Below are 15,869 nucleotides of genomic sequence, written 5' to 3'. Positions count from 1 at the left end.
GGCTATAGTGTGCATGTGTTCACAGTAGGTGGGGGGATGGTGTATCCCCATAGACGCAACACATGATGTAAATTGGTCTCCGATAACAGTGATAGACTGCACCCAAAATACACTAAGCAAAGGCAATGGCTCTCACAACCAGCATGGCCCCAGATCTCATAGACAATGTTGCTGTCCACTTAAGTCTAAAACAGTCTGTTCTGTTTCTTTACAGACATGGAGGCACTGTGAAACTGGACTGGTTAATAGTGCTCTAAAACTGAAAGAGATCAAAACAAGATTGACAAGTCCTCTGCCAGAGAAACTGGAAGAACTAAAGACACACAAGCAGCTCTGCAAGGTACTGCAAAGTGTTGGACACTCAGTATGCTTACTTCAAAAGTTTTATTTCAGGCAAGCCAAAACAGTTATTTGCCTTGGTAAATATTATGTAATTTAAATACTTCAGTCAGACTGAAATCGTACCGGTTAGATTTTTACGAAGTAGGACTAACCAAACTAGATTATACAATTTTAGCTTGGCTTCATCCTGCATGTATACATCTTAATTTAAAGATTTAAACTTATTACAGCATTGCCACCAGCAGGCTGATGAAGAACCAACTTTGAGTTGATGTAGATATAATATTGTCAAATCAGTTCTGATTTAACAGTAAGAGTTACAAAAATAGTGCAGGTTCCCACTTGGCTTAAATTCCCTTAAACTCCTCTTTTTTTTTTTTTTTTATGCTGTTTGTGAAAAGCTCCAAGAGCTTTGGAAAACTTCTGCATGAATTGTGCCAGTGTTCACATTTGCTATTATAGGTTTATTTAATTGGCATTGGCAAAGACAGTTGGCTTTGCTCTGATGACTAGTGCAGAGTATTTGCAACCTGGAATTGTTTTTCAGTGGCATTTTTATTTTGTTATTGTTTACTTTTATGAGGTATATGTTGATCATTTATTTTAAGGACTGTGCTTCAATTGAATCCATTATTTGAAATTGTCACTATGGTGTCTAAACCCATAACTAAAGTCTAGAATAGAATATAATTATATATTTAGCCTTTCAGAATATATATATCAAATGTTAAACAGAATTCATTACAGGGGATTTGTAGGCCCAATATTTTCAATATCCTGTGCTTTTTATCACTATTGTTGCCTTTTTTGCTCCAAGCCCTGGTTAATTTCTGACTCTGCTGTAGTAATTGCATCTGCCAACTGAGTTCTGCTGTATTTTGATGCACTCAAACTATTAATGAAGTCTTTGGTAAGAAAAAAAGAAAACACCTGTTGATTTAATCAGTACTGCCTTAGAACAGAGTTTATAACATAGATGATGTTTTTGAAGTATGGAAAGGTATGGAAAGGGTGAAATTGACAAACAAAGGAATGAATAGTGTCCTTAACATGTTTGGCCTTTACCCCATCACCCATTGCCAGGCTGTTTTGGGTTATCTCTGCCCTCCCCCCTGCTCTCCCTCCTCTCTCCCCCTTTCCCCCTCTCTGCCTCCTCCCCTCCCCCGTCCCAACCAGCAGGCCTTAATCCTGTGGACTGATGACAGGGACAGAGAGAGAGGGAGAGCACTAGGGTTAGTGTGCAGCAGAGGAGGGGAGTTTAACTGGTGCTGGCTGCCGTGTTATGCAGGAGGACGAGGACTCGCTGGAGATTTGGGCTGGAGGTCTGAAAGAGCTGATAACCATGAAGGCAGACGTGTCTCAGTACGTGCTGCCCGCAGACACTGCGCTGCTTCAGGGACAGGTAGAAGAACTTCACAGCCAGTGGGAAGAACTTTGCCTGAAGGTGAGTGTGTGTTTGTTTAGGTGGGAAAGAGAGAGCGGTGAGTGAGTGTAGGAGGGAGAGAGAGGCAGAGGCATGGGGCTGTTGTCCAGGCAGCACTGAAAGGCACACAATGCTTTCACCGCTGGGGCCTCGACCTCTGGAAGTGGGGGGAAACTTCACTCGCACCACCGCATGGCACAAAAAAAAGAGAGGGAAATGAGTGTATGTAAATTTAGAGTTTACTCCTTACAAAGTGTCAAAAGATCTTCTGACACACTGACAATGTTTCTGCCATGAAATGTACAAAGCAAAAGTCATTCCACCTGTTGGTTTGCCTTAAAATTCTCAAAGTAAACAAATTACATTTGCTGATTTTAGTAATATTCTTAAAGTATATACGGTGGACCCAAAAGTGTTTGGACACTTTTGGACACTAGTCACACATTAAAATGTCAGAATGTCATATCATTACATGGCAAAGAATTCTTCATAAAAGTTAAGTTAGTACTGAGACTAGCTCCAGCATCATTTATATGCACTTGGTTGGATATTAGGCATCTAATGCAGTGACATTTTAAAGTGTGACAGAAGGGTCCAAATACTTTTTGGGACTACTGTGTACTGTATACCTTATTTTAAAACTGAAAACAGCCAATTACATATTTTTAGTGGATGTACTGTATAAAGTGAGTTCCCGTTTAAGGTATAGTCCATCTACAGGTATAGTTTTCCACAAAGCTTGACCACCAAAATGTGTCTAAAAAAAAACTTTTGGTCTTCATTTGAAACAATCTATCTATTTTTTTATAATTTGAAACCTAACAAGCGTTTTTTGTTAAATGTTTGGTTTAAAAAGCATTTTTGTGCAATAATTCTTTGATAAAAAATTACACTTGGTTTCACATTTTGTTATATAATGGAAATACATCTATTTTTTTTTTAGTGTAGCTTACGTGTCCAAATACTTTTTGGAGTCAGTATACATTTATATATAATTAAACAGTATTATAACATATTAATAATATGTTAATATGCATCTCAATAATTAATTCTGTAAATATTTCAATAAATAACAAGACAGCTGTATCTAAAAAAATGTTTTAAAGTTTCTTCTCATGCACAGTAGGAGCTAAGGGGTTTTCAAAGATTATCTTGATCGGGTGAAGAGCGCAGGTGTCCACCCTGTCGTCATTAAGAAGTTGAATGGCTCTCTGATGTTTGAATGGAGTTGCTCTTGTAACTGTAAACAGCCAGAGCAATTAAAACTGAAAAGCCACATTTAGTACAGATCATCGCATGGCCTACATCCAACCCTTGGACTTTTCAACAGACTACATAGGGAGCCTTGTTTAGTGAACCGTTTTTTCTGTTTATGAAGTTGTTGTTGTCAGTTTGTTTTTGTGCCTTTATTTGAAACTCTGGCTAGAAGCCAGTGAGGTCAGTCTGCATGCACGTCAGTGTCTGCAGCCAACAGGTTGCAGGTGGACTCGTCCTGGAATGAATGACAGATGGCAAAGCTAGGCCTTGCTCTTTTTTTTTTCTCGGAGCAGATCTTCTGTGTTAAGAAGAACACCTTAAGGCTTGTGTTCTCAAGGAAATGCATACATAATGTGTTCAACAACAAAGAATTGAAAAATTAAAATAAAAAAAATCTGTCATTATTTACTCACTCTTGTGTTGCTCCAAACCTGTGTGCCTTTCTTTCTTTCATGGCACTTAAAAATAGATTTGAGACAAAATGATAGCCTCAGTCAACATTCATTGCATGGAATAAAGATGCAATGAAAGTAAATGGCGACTGCGACTACCATACTGCCTTACATTTGTATTCAACAGAAGAACGTCAAATGGGTTTGGAACATCATGAAGGTGAGTAAATGATGAATTTTCATTTTTGGGTGAACTATCCGTTTAATACCTTTAGCCACCACCATATGACAGTGTTGTTAAAAAGAAAAACTTCAATGTCACATTATAAAACAGATACTGTAGTTCTGTCTTTAAATTCTGATCAGAATATCCAGGTTCAAAGCCATTGTAAAATTACTATAAGCACACACCTGTGTTCTGTGACCACACATTCTACAGTTTATTAATCTGCCAGGTTTCTATGTTGCTTGACAACAGCAAACAGCCTGAAATTAGGATAATGAACTATATAACTTAGCAGAAGAATTGTTTACTCCAACAATTCTTAATTACAAATGGAACTCCCTATTGAACATTGGTGTCTTATTATCATATTAGCATATTAATGCAATAAGCCACTCTAGTCTGAGCGTTACAGTATTTTTTGCCACTAGTAAGAGGGCTTTAGGTGTTAGAACACCATTTATTCATGATAAAATCACTGTTAAAACTGGCCTTTGCGTTCTTACAGCCATAAGCATGACATTAATGGACCAAGGAAAACATATAGCCTTCACTGAGGAATGTGGTGTGGAAAATGCTATTTTTCTTTTTAAAAGAGTGCATGCTAGCTACTGCAATCTCAGAATGAAATGAACAGAAGGGAAGTACAAAGCATTGCCCATGTTCCCTGATGTGTCTTGAAGTTGGTACATATTAATAGACACTGACAGAAAGCAGTTAAAGCAAGGGGGCCTTGAAAGTTCTGCTCTGTACTCTTTGCTTAACAGTTCAGTAATCAATCTCACTGCATGAGACGAGGGTTTTGTTAAAAGCCTTTCAGATATTGGACATTTGGGGCCTACTGTAAGAGTTCTGTTTCACACTGGCCTGCCTTTCATTGTGCTTGGCTTTTAAAGAATAACATTGTGTAGTTGTAACCCAAAACCTTTGGATTGAATTATTTTGAAGTTTACTGGTATTTAATTTGAATTAGGGTTGTGAACAGGCCTGTCAGTTCAAGAGCACTTTTTAAACTTCAAAGAGTGCAAGTTTTTCTCTAGGCCTATTTCTGGAGCTCTTAAAAGTGAAATTTTATTTTCCTCATTTTAAAAAGTTGTAATCCTAAAGAAATTAATAGTAATTTTGATACATATGTATAAAATCATGAGCACTCAAATGAGATGAAGACCGCAGTCATATCAGTTACCTTATAAAAGCTATTTTATTCTACATGGAGAGGGTCCGCACATGGGTGCTGCCATGTTAGAATTACATGACCTGCCAAATACTACTCACTTAATCACAGTAACCGTCCTGTTATTTGACACTTTCATTCATGGATTAAATTAATCATGGCTGACTGTGAATAGTACATTTCTACAATGGCATTGGTAACTGAAAACTACCGTTTTTGCATGATGCTGCATCCACACCACAAGGTGTCAGTGTAAGTCCAAGACAACAAATTTAATAAAATTACGGCGTGCACCTTTATGTGGAAATATTGCCTCTAAAACTAGTCAGAGAGAAAAATAAGCTTTTTTTTTTTTTTTCTTTTTTTTAGATGCATTTAAAATCTTGTTAACAGTGTGATAAATCAGCAGATAGTGTTTATTAACCTGCACAACATGCACATATTTTTTTTTTTGCTCTTTAAAAGTGAAGTGTGTAATTTCTATACTACTAGCGGCACCAAATGGAATGGCAAAAATAATTACAGGTTTTCTGAACACTCCCCTGCGCTGCAATTGGTCGGCCAAATAGGTATTCATGCTGTTGGTTGAGCCAAAGAGGCTGTGTCAGGCTAGTTGGCATGTCTAACCAAACAGAGCAATGTTTTGAAAGAGCATCAATGCTGTCACTTTTTGGAGGAATCAACCTACGATTGGCTTATTGTTGTATCTGCATATTAATAGGAGAAAGTATTTTAACATAAAAAATGAAACAACACCTTTAAAATCCAGATCAAAACAATTAGAGCCTTTAAACATTCCTGAGCTTAAAATGTTCAGTAACATACCTATTATTCGTCAATGTTTTTGTCATACTGAGTTGCATTTTAACCCTCTCCTCTATTTCTTGGGTGTAGGTGTCACTTCGCAAACAGGAGATAGCTGATCGCCTGAACGCCTGGATCATTTTCAACGATAAGAACAAAGAGCTCTGTGATTGGCTGACACAGATGGAGAAAAAGGTGGCTCACCGAGGCGAAAACCTTAGTATTGAGGAAATGGTGGAGAAACTTAAAAAGGTACAGTGTCATTGGTTATATTTTTACCCTTAAACAGACCAGGATGTCATTGCTATGTGTTAAAGGAAAATTCTGGGTTTAATACAAGTTAAGCTCAATCGACAGTATTTGTGGCATAATGTTGATTACTATAGCCACAAGACAAATGTATAGCCACAAGACTAAAACAATATGCATGTTAACATGATTTCAGGGTGATAAAATCACTTGCTAACCTTTTCTGTGTACAGTTATATCCAATGTTACCATAAACACTGTAATAAACAAGTTTTAACAAAATAATTATATTTCTGTCTTTTAAACTCTCCAAAAATTGTCTTAACTTGTATTTAACACAGAATATTCCTTTAATACATCAGCACAGATAAATTTACCTGTATATGAGTGTTTGTTTTTTGTGGTTACATAATGCCCAGTTAAAAGTTTAAGGTAGGTTTCAGACAAAGACATCATATTGGTATGCTTAGGTGCCTTTGTCATAGCGAGTTTATTCTTGTACGTTAAGGAGCTTAAGTAGGTCAGTAATATGGGATAATGGTATATGGTATTGTGAGTATCTATGAAGGATTAAAGCCATCTCAAATGAGCAGCATGCTTAAATGTTCCCAAGGGATGCCCCACAGATTTTACATTGTACTAAGGCTTCATTTTATCCATTTGCATAATATTTACCATAGTTGTCCCCTTTTTGCTTCAGTGACAGCATGCATTCCAACATGCATGGACTCCAAGTTTGTGCAAAACCTGATGATTCACGTCATCCCAGCATGATCTCAGAAAGTTCCCAAAAGCATCCTGTGTGCTTCAATGGATGGCATGAAATCTGGCCTTTTACTCAAATGTTTACATATTCTAAAAAGTTGATTTCAGTAATAACGTTAGTATCCATTCTCCTAGACATATTGTACGTCAGTTTCAACTAGTACATAGGAATTCTTTCTCAAAAAGCACTAATAGAGATTAGCTCTATTCTATTTTACTGTATGTACTATAGAATTGAGGGCAGAGAGCTGTACTGCTTAACTGCTTGTTCATTTGTTTACCTCTTTGTTCTTCAACAATGGCCTCATATGCAGTTTCTCTCACTCGTCAAACACTGCAGTCATTAGCACATAGTTTACCGTTTTTGGCCATGTCACTAATGATCACACACACCAGAAGGAGGGACATTATCTCCCAACAACATCGTTACTGGCAACAGCTAGAGACCTGCTGATCAAAGTGAGCCAGACCAAACAAAACAGGTGAACCATCTAAAACAGTAGAGAAAGTATTGAAGGCCAGAGAAAGGAAAAATGAAAAGGATTTTGGCGGCCGAGAGGTCAGTGTAAACAATTGTTCCTCCCTAATACAAATGGAGGAGATTTTTGTCTTGAAAATGCTGTGTTTTTAAAGAGGGGCCATGCTGAGAGAAAGGACATGGTTTGGACAGCTGTCAGATCCATCCAGAGACAAAGTGGAGTTAGTTGGTTTTGTTTGGGCTCGGTGTGTTAATGAGAAAAACACATGAGAGGCCCTGCCAGGATATACTGCTGCTTATTGTGCCCTTTCTCTCTTCAGGATTGCATGGAGGAGATTAACCTCTTCAGCGAGAACAAGAGCCACCTCAAGCAGCTGGGTGAGCAGCTCTTATTGGCCAGTGACAAAACGAAAGAGGCAGAGATCCACGGGGCCTTACGTGATGTCAACGACCGCTGGCAGCACCTGTTCGACCACATTGAAGCCAGGTGAGCAAAAAACAAGGACAGGATATGTGCAGGATTATTGCTGATAAATGAGCCTCTCTGGCCTGTACTAAAAAGAAGATTTTGAGGATTTATTGCCCAAAATTTTTTTTTGGGACATTATTTATTTGTTAGTTTCTAGATTTTCTTCTTTTTTGCCTGGTGTTTGCTTTTGTTGCGCTGTATCTTCCTGATTAACGGCTGATCGTTTGTACAATGTAAAAAATAATCCTGTAAAAAAACAGTAAACTACTGGCAGCTGTGGTTGCCAGCATTATACTGTACAAATACGGTGTTACCGTTCTTGAAATTAATAGCAAGATACTGTTTTAACAGCTACAGTATACAACTGCATTTTAGCAGCATATTGCTGTTAAATTACATACTGTCTACTGTTGTTGAAATTAACAGCTATGTTCCCAGCATGCACTGTGACATGAAGAATTTATTTCAATTTTTTACTATTTGCTGGTTTATTTTGACATTGTTTTTGTTGTAGTCTAAGTTACTTGCATTTTGATGTTCAGCTTTTCCTTTTTTACGTAAAAGTATGTTTGTTAATTGTCACCATTGTTGCATTTTGTATGCTGAGAGTTGATTTCTGTGTGTGACTTGCAGAAGTGCAAAAGCCATATGCAAGTTATGCAATGCATAGGGGTAACATGTAAATGAGGGCTACAGCAGCTCACTAAAGGTGGTGAAATCTGCCTCCTTGACCCATCCAACATCACCTCCCCCAAACACTAAATATGCTGATATCATTTTGCTCTAATATCCTTTAGTGTTTTTGCTTTTATGTGTAATGCATCACTATTGCCACATATAGTGCCATTTATAAGGTAGGATCAGACATTCAGTCTGACCTTAGGTTTTGTCTTCCAAGTAGCACAGTGCAACAACTTGTTTTTCTTAAAATATATTTTTAATTAAAATATAAGTTTCAAAATGTCACTATAGCTTTCACCAAGATGATATCACGATTTAAAATTTTCATTTTCCCTTAATGCCTTGCATAGAACAGCTATTTACCGTAAAACTAGTCACTTCACAGTGAGCCTGCTCTTGATCTCCCAGAATGCAACATTTTTAACAGCAAACTATTGTATTTAAGAATCACAGTAGATTGCTGTAGGAATTTGGCCGTAAATTTACAGTAATTTTTTACAGTGTGTCTTGAGTGATCAAAGATCTTTTTTGTTTAAAAGACTTTTCCTGCATCATTTCTGGTTTTCACTCATGATACATTCATTGATTCAGATCCATTTATTGATAACAAATCCTGTAATTAGACTATATTTCCATTGGAGACATTAACAGATGCTTTTATACAGAGTGATTTAGAAAAAGTGCTTTAGTTTTGCATATGAAACGGTTGTGATCAACAGAGGGCAAGCATGCAATTCAGAAAGTTATTTTCCTAGACAAAAAGTCATGTCATGTCATATATCCAGATATCATGTACAGATGCCTTTGATTGAGAGATGCACATGAGAAAAGGGATACGCGTTTTTATTTCCATGTGGAATGGTAGCTGTGGGGTAAAGTGTATCAGCTGCTTTTGGGTAAGCTGTGTCAGCTAATCCTTATAGTTCTTACACTTGGGGGCAACATTTACTATTATAACAAATACTATTAGTATTAAAGCTATCTGAATATTCAACCTTTTTCTTGCTGATTTGTGAAAATGTGCAGCAAAATAAGACTGTGGAATGGGATTGCGCATAATTAATTATTATTATTATTATTATTATTATTTACCTATTCATGGTCATTTTTATTAGAAATGCAAATAATTCACATATTCCAAAAATGATTAAACTTTAATGCCTTGACATGATAACCTTTACCCTACCATATGCATAATTATTAAATGTTAGCTGGTATGGCTGCTATGTTATTATATTATAGACTCCTGCTGTTAATGACAGATATCCTGAAAAGTTGGAGTCAGTTTTACCTTCATCTTTTACATTCTCCTTGTTAAGAGGACAATTTAAAGGATTATTCCGTGTTCAAAACTAGCTCAGCTCAGTCGACAGCATTTGTGGCAGTATGTTGAAACAAAAATTACTTTAGACTTTTCCGTCCTTTTCTTTAAATAAAGAAAATCTGGGTTACAGTGAAGCTCTTACAATGGAAGTGAATGGGGCCAATCTGTAAATGTCAAATTACTGTTTCAAAAGTATAGCGACAAGACATAAACAATATGCATGTTACAATGATAAAAGTGTAATAAAATTGCTCGTTTACCTTTTCTGTGTTATGTTATAGCCAATTTTACAACTGCGTTGCTATGACGACGTAAAGGGGCGGTTACACTGCACTTCGCGCTACATTCACTCCCAATCAAACGCATCTGAACACGGGAGACCGGAAACGTAAGCTCATGTGAAGAAATTTTGTACGACGCTGCGAACCAAAGTTCAAGCTTGGTGAACTGATCCGTCAATTAGAAAAAAATGTGCTTGCTCAAAGTTCAGTGTCACTGCCCTTAACGCCGCAAACTATAAAACCCTAAAATGACTGTAAAAACGATGATTTAAACAACTTTACAGCTAAAATAATACACAAGTTTTATCAGAAGATTTAATGTGTGCTCTGATAAAAAAAAAAATGTTTAGCTTTATGTTTCTGCCTTTTTAAACCCTCAGAAATGGGCAACATTAAATTCCATCATATGTGCCACACAGTAACCAAGATTTTGGCTTTTTAAAAGAAAAGCAGGGGCGTGTCCAAATAATTTTTGTGGTTATCAACATTATGCCACAAATGCGGTTGAGCTTAACTTGTATTGAACCTGATATATTTAAAGTAAAATGTGGCACAGCTTACCCCTCTCTCCCCTATTTTATTTATTTTCTCTGTCCCTCTCGCCCCTATTTGTTATAAATAAATCTATTTTCTTATCTATTTTGTGTATATATATTATTTATATATTTTTAAATCCAAGTAACGTTATAAGATGTGAGTCTTCAGCCTGTGTGTTCCATGTACTCATACCTTCAACATTTGATACATGTTGTTTTACTTCCTTAGTGTCTTGGATAGTTGAGGTTACCACAACTGGAATATGCTCTAGTAATCATCCAGTCAATTGAAAATTTGTACGTTAAGTATATCAATCATGTGATGGCCCTGAACAAAGTAGGCCTATTATAAGCTGAAAAGTATTCTGCATTTTAGAGTTTTCCATTCTTGTCTGTGACCTCACTAGGCTCTTGTGTATTTGGTCAGTTCTGCGTTTTTTTTTTTTTTTGATGTGCTCTTAAACAGCCAGATGGTGCTAATACTGGAAGCAGGGGTTAATTAACGTAGCCTTCACTAGTTTTGTTGGCTTCGGCTTTGCCATATGGCATGTTCAGGCTTCTGTAGCCTGTCCTAGCCCCTCTACATATATACAGTTGGAAGGAGGGGGTGGTGGAGGGCAGTGGTCTGTCACCTCACATTAGCTCTTATGAACAGGGGCACAATGGGGCCAGGGGACATTATGTACCCAGGCATGCTATAATCGCAGTCAGCCATCTGCAGGTATGGCTGCTCAGGCAGTTTGAGAGACCATGCGGTAAGTGCTCAGTGAAACAACGCAATGGGTTGCCTCGTGGTCAAGCACTAACACACCCTTTGTCTGTGTTTTGGTGTCTTCTGACCTGAGGTTATCAGACCTTCATCCAGCTGTGTTTTCATGCCAAGTGTAGAGTGGTGAACTTTGACAGGGATTTCATTGGGTTCCAGCCAAAGTACACAATCTCAAATAGCAAAGCAAACTTACTTGAATGATTTATAATGTCTGCATCTGAGGCTACTATGCAATATTTCTTAAAAATGGCTCAAAATGATATATATTTGTTATTTGTTTATTTGTCCATTTTTAACTTCAAGGAAATGAAATTATTATCATGATAGCAGAACTTGAATTTATGGTATTATTATTATTATTATTATTATTTCCAAGTGTAGCTATTGTCACTTTTTTTTTTTAGAATAGTCAGGGCTCTAAATCTCTCTCTCTCTCTCTCTCTCTCTCTCTCGCTCTCTCTCTCTTTGTCCTCTCAGGGTAAAAAAGCTGACGGAGACACTTGTGACAGTGCAGCAATTGGATAAGAACATGAATAACCTTCGTTCTTGGCTCAGCCGCATTGAGGCAGAGCTGGCCAAACCAATTCACTACAGTGTCTGCCACAGAGATGAGATCCAGAAGAAGCTGGCAGAACAGCAGGTCAGCATATCTAGAGATGTAAAAAATATTATGTACATCACAGGTCATACCACAGGACACCGCTCTTCTGGGTTCTTTTGAGCAGAAGATTTCAATTGTGGATATATGCAGATCTGCATATTTTATAATCTTTTAAGTAATATATAATGTGTGTTAAAGAGCACCTGTTATTGTTTTTCAAATATTACCTTTCATGTAGTGTGTTATGTAGCTGTTTGTGAATGTAAAAAAAGTCTGCAAAGTTTCAAAAATCAAAGTGCACGACAAATGGAGTTATTGACTCCCAAAAGAAAGAACCGATTCTGAACACCTGAAACGAGTCGTTAGTAATTCCAGACTTACTTCCTGTACTAACCTATGTAATTTGGTAACAAAAAACCTGCCTCTGGTCTTCACTGGCTGCTCGCGAACAGCTTTTACCCGCCCTCAAACACTACACTAAGCGATAGACCAATCACAACAGACTGGGACATCTGACCAATCAGAGCAGAGTAGGCTCTCTGAAAGGAGGAATTTAGAATGAATCCTTTAGAACGGATCATTGAACGAGTCGTTTTTGACACTGGAGAAAAAAAAGGTAATGCTGCAATTTAAATGATGAGCAAATTAAAGTGTTTTTTGACCTTGGATGCATGTAAATCTATTGTATGAGACCTTTAAAACAAAATTAGGCACGTTGTGTGTAATCCAATTACAAAGTTATAAGTAACTGTAAAATAATTACGTTTTAGTAAAAGCAGTGTAATTCCTTACATTTTAAATTATTGTAATCAGATTACAGTTACTGACTTTCAACTAATTTAATTACTTTTAAATACATTATAGGGTTATGCTTATTTCTAATATATTATTTATGTAGAATACATGAAATATGCCCTGTAACTTGTAATGGATTACTAATTTTAAGTAATTTACCCAACACTGTATTAGAGCAGACATGATAACAATTACAGTGATCTGTGAAATATCATAATTTATGTGAAATCCTGAGTTTTTCCTAATCCAACAATCCTGATGAATATTTAAAGACCGAATGTCGAATAATCTACAGGAAACAGTACTTTTTGGGCATTTTCAATTTGAGTGAAAAGTGAAGAGAAATTGAGTAAAGCGTTAATTTTCTGGACTACCAGTGCCAAAGTGGAGCATTTGTATGTATTCAGTGATTTCATCAATATAAACTCACTGAGCACTTTATTAGGAACACCTGTACACCTACTTATTCATGCGATTATCTATTCAGCCAATAGTGTGGCAGCAGTGCAATACATAAAATCATGCAGATACAGGTCAGGAGCTTCATTTCATTTTCATAAAAACCATCAGAATGGGGAAAAAATGTGATCTCAGTGATATCGACTGTGGCATGTTTGTTGGTTCCAGACGGGCTGGTTTGAGTATTTCTGTAACTGCTGATCTCCTTGGATTTTCACGCACAACAGTCTCTAGAATTTACTCCGAATGGTGCCAAAAACAAAAAACATCCAGTGAGCGGCAGTTCTGCGGACTGAAATGCCTTGTTGATGAGAGAGATCAACGGAGAATGGCCAGACTGGTTTGAACTGACAGAAAGGCTACAGTAACTCAGATAACCCCTCGGTACAATTGTAGTGAGCAGAATTATATCTCAGAATGCACAACACGTCAAACCTTGAGACGGATGGGCTACAAAAGCCATGCCAGGCACTTTATTAGGACCATAGTGTTCCTAATAAAGTGCTCAGTGAGTATGCAAAATCCTGGTTCAATCAACTGAAATACCAGTCTGTTTGTTCAAATGAATAAATATATATATTTCATACCCTTCATTATCCCTTTTTATATATTTCACCCACAATGTTGAACTGTTTAATTGCTGTTTCAGGAGGTTTCATACTGTCCTCTTGAATAATTTGAAAGGAGACTATTTTCCATTACATTTAGATTGGATACCTATTAGATAAAGTGACATGTGTGCATGTTTAGGACCTGCAGCGTGACATCGAGCAACACACTGAGAGGGTGGCATCTGTGCTCACCCTGTGTGAAGTTCTTCTCCATGATGAAGATGCCTGCAGCAGCGATGGAGAGAATGAATCCATTCTGCAGACCACACACAGCTTGGACCAGCGCTGGAGAAATATCTGCTCTGTGTCCCTGGAGAGGAGGCTCAGGTATGGCTGTTAATCTAGATGGGTCCAAAATCAATCACAATAGCACGGCTCACTGATGTTTAATCATTCTGTTGCATCCCTCCATAGGGATGAAGTCTGAACAAAATAGGTTTTCTGCACTGAATAAGTGCTTTTGTTAGCTGTATTAAAATGTAATAAACTTGTTTGTTTTTTAATCACTCATCTCTCCCTGCAGGGTTGAGGAGACGTGGGGGCTGTGGTGTAAGTTTCAGGAGGATTACACTCTATTTGAGAACTGTCTGATTGTAGCTGAGCACACTGCTGCTGAACCCAATTCATCAGAGGTCCTGTACACTGAGGCCAAAGAGGAGCTCAAGAAATATGAGGTAACAAAATAACTGTATTTTGCATATCACATATGTATCACAAATGCGGTAGCCATTTAGTATTTCTGGTGTTGCTTGATACTAAGAGGACCTACTTTAAATTAGGGAAATTATTTAAAAATGCCAAACAGTTTCTTTACAGAGTTGACAAATCATAGTTGTGACACATAAAATGACCTAAAAACAATTACCTAAAACTATAAACGACAACAAAAACAACAACCTGCCACACAGTGTGGTTATGTGTACTCCAATAGTCTGGTGGAAAAACAGAAATTGAAGACAAGCTACACCCCCAAGTGTTGTTGCAGTTGCGTAATGTGTAAAGACGTGGATGTGCTTTTTTTACGTGGACAACCCGGGTACCATTTCCCCGTTTGTCACACTTTTTCCCATCCTGTTTCCTGTCTCCACTTTGAATTATTTCCTTTAATACTACTTATAATAATAATAAATGAAAATTAATATAAAGGTTTATTGCCTTGCAGTGATTTGGTCTTGGTGAAGGTCGGGAGGTTGAGAGAAAGGTTTGATCCGTGAACAATTAACCATGGTTTTACTCTAGTAATATTTTAGTAACCATGGTGTTACTACAGTAATATGGTGTTAAAATATGGTGTAAAATAAAACTCATGACTGACCTTGGTGAACATATAGCAGGTGAAATGTGGAAAGTGGACATTCAGGATGAAGGCTTAATTTGATATTGCCTGATTTGTTTTTGTTTCTTCATAAATATCTGACGATGTTGACAAAGGGCACAGATGTAAAACTTTATAAAAGATTATATATTTATAAAACAAACCTTTTCCTTCTGTCAGGACATAGTAGTAACATTCAGATACACAAGTAGACAGTACATGTAAGATACATATGCATATTTCTGTTTTTCTTAAGTTAAATATACACTTGCTCTGTTTATGTGGAGCTTGAGATCTAAAGAGATTTACAAGGGGGAATTTATGAATATAATGGAAATTTCCAGCCTTAATTTACCAATGGAATATAGCGGCGGTTCTTAAATAGATTATCATTTCTTTGTTGTTTTAGGCCTTTCAAAGGCAGGTACATGAGAGTCTGACCCAGCTGGAGATCATTAATAACCAGTACAGGCGTCTGGCCCGAGAGAACCGCACCGATGCAGCCAGTAGACTCAGGGCCATGGTGCACCAAGGTAACCAGCGCTGGGACGCACTCCAGAGGAGAGTGGCTGCCATACTGCGCAGACTCAGGGTAATGACACAGAGTGACACTTTATATGCATCAAAGCATTTATATTTGCTTGTAACACACTGTAGTGTAACCTACTCAAATCACATCTTACATAATGATTTTTACAAACCTCTCCTTACTTTTGCTTCCTATTGGCCTTCTCTTCACACATTTTCTGTCGCTACCTCTTTCACTTACTCATTTAGCATTTCACGAGTCAGAGAGAAGAGTTTGAGGGAACCCGCGAGAGTCTCCTCATCTGGCTGACTGATATTGACCTTCAGCTGACCAACGTGGAGCACTTCTCTGAAAGCGACCTCCAAGATAAGATGAAACAGCTCAAGGTTAGA

The 15,869-nt window shown here is 37.4% G+C and overlaps 1 protein-coding gene across 1 annotated transcript in view; it reads left to right on the top strand.

The window, feature by feature from the left end:
• Window positions 1-15,869, top strand: part of LOC127409945 (nesprin-2-like) — a 135,894-nt gene that overhangs the window by 106,463 nt on the left and 13,562 nt on the right. Inside the window, exons 84-92 of the mRNA XM_051644937.1 lie at window positions 215-340; window positions 1,631-1,786; window positions 5,706-5,867; window positions 7,428-7,594; window positions 11,645-11,807; window positions 13,773-13,960; window positions 14,157-14,307; window positions 15,358-15,540; window positions 15,726-15,863. Coding sequence (XP_051500897.1) covers window positions 215-340; window positions 1,631-1,786; window positions 5,706-5,867; window positions 7,428-7,594; window positions 11,645-11,807; window positions 13,773-13,960; window positions 14,157-14,307; window positions 15,358-15,540; window positions 15,726-15,863 — 1,434 coding nt within the window. The remainder of the gene's footprint in view (window positions 1-214; window positions 341-1,630; window positions 1,787-5,705; window positions 5,868-7,427; window positions 7,595-11,644; window positions 11,808-13,772; window positions 13,961-14,156; window positions 14,308-15,357; window positions 15,541-15,725; window positions 15,864-15,869) is intronic.

Source organism: Myxocyprinus asiaticus, chromosome 19, assembly GCF_019703515.2.
Source record: "Myxocyprinus asiaticus isolate MX2 ecotype Aquarium Trade chromosome 19, UBuf_Myxa_2, whole genome shotgun sequence".
Lineage (NCBI taxonomy): Eukaryota > Metazoa > Chordata > Actinopteri > Cypriniformes > Catostomidae > Myxocyprinus > Myxocyprinus asiaticus.
The sequence above is the reverse complement of the archived record's forward strand: the minus strand, read 5'-3'. Positions and strand labels throughout refer to the sequence as shown.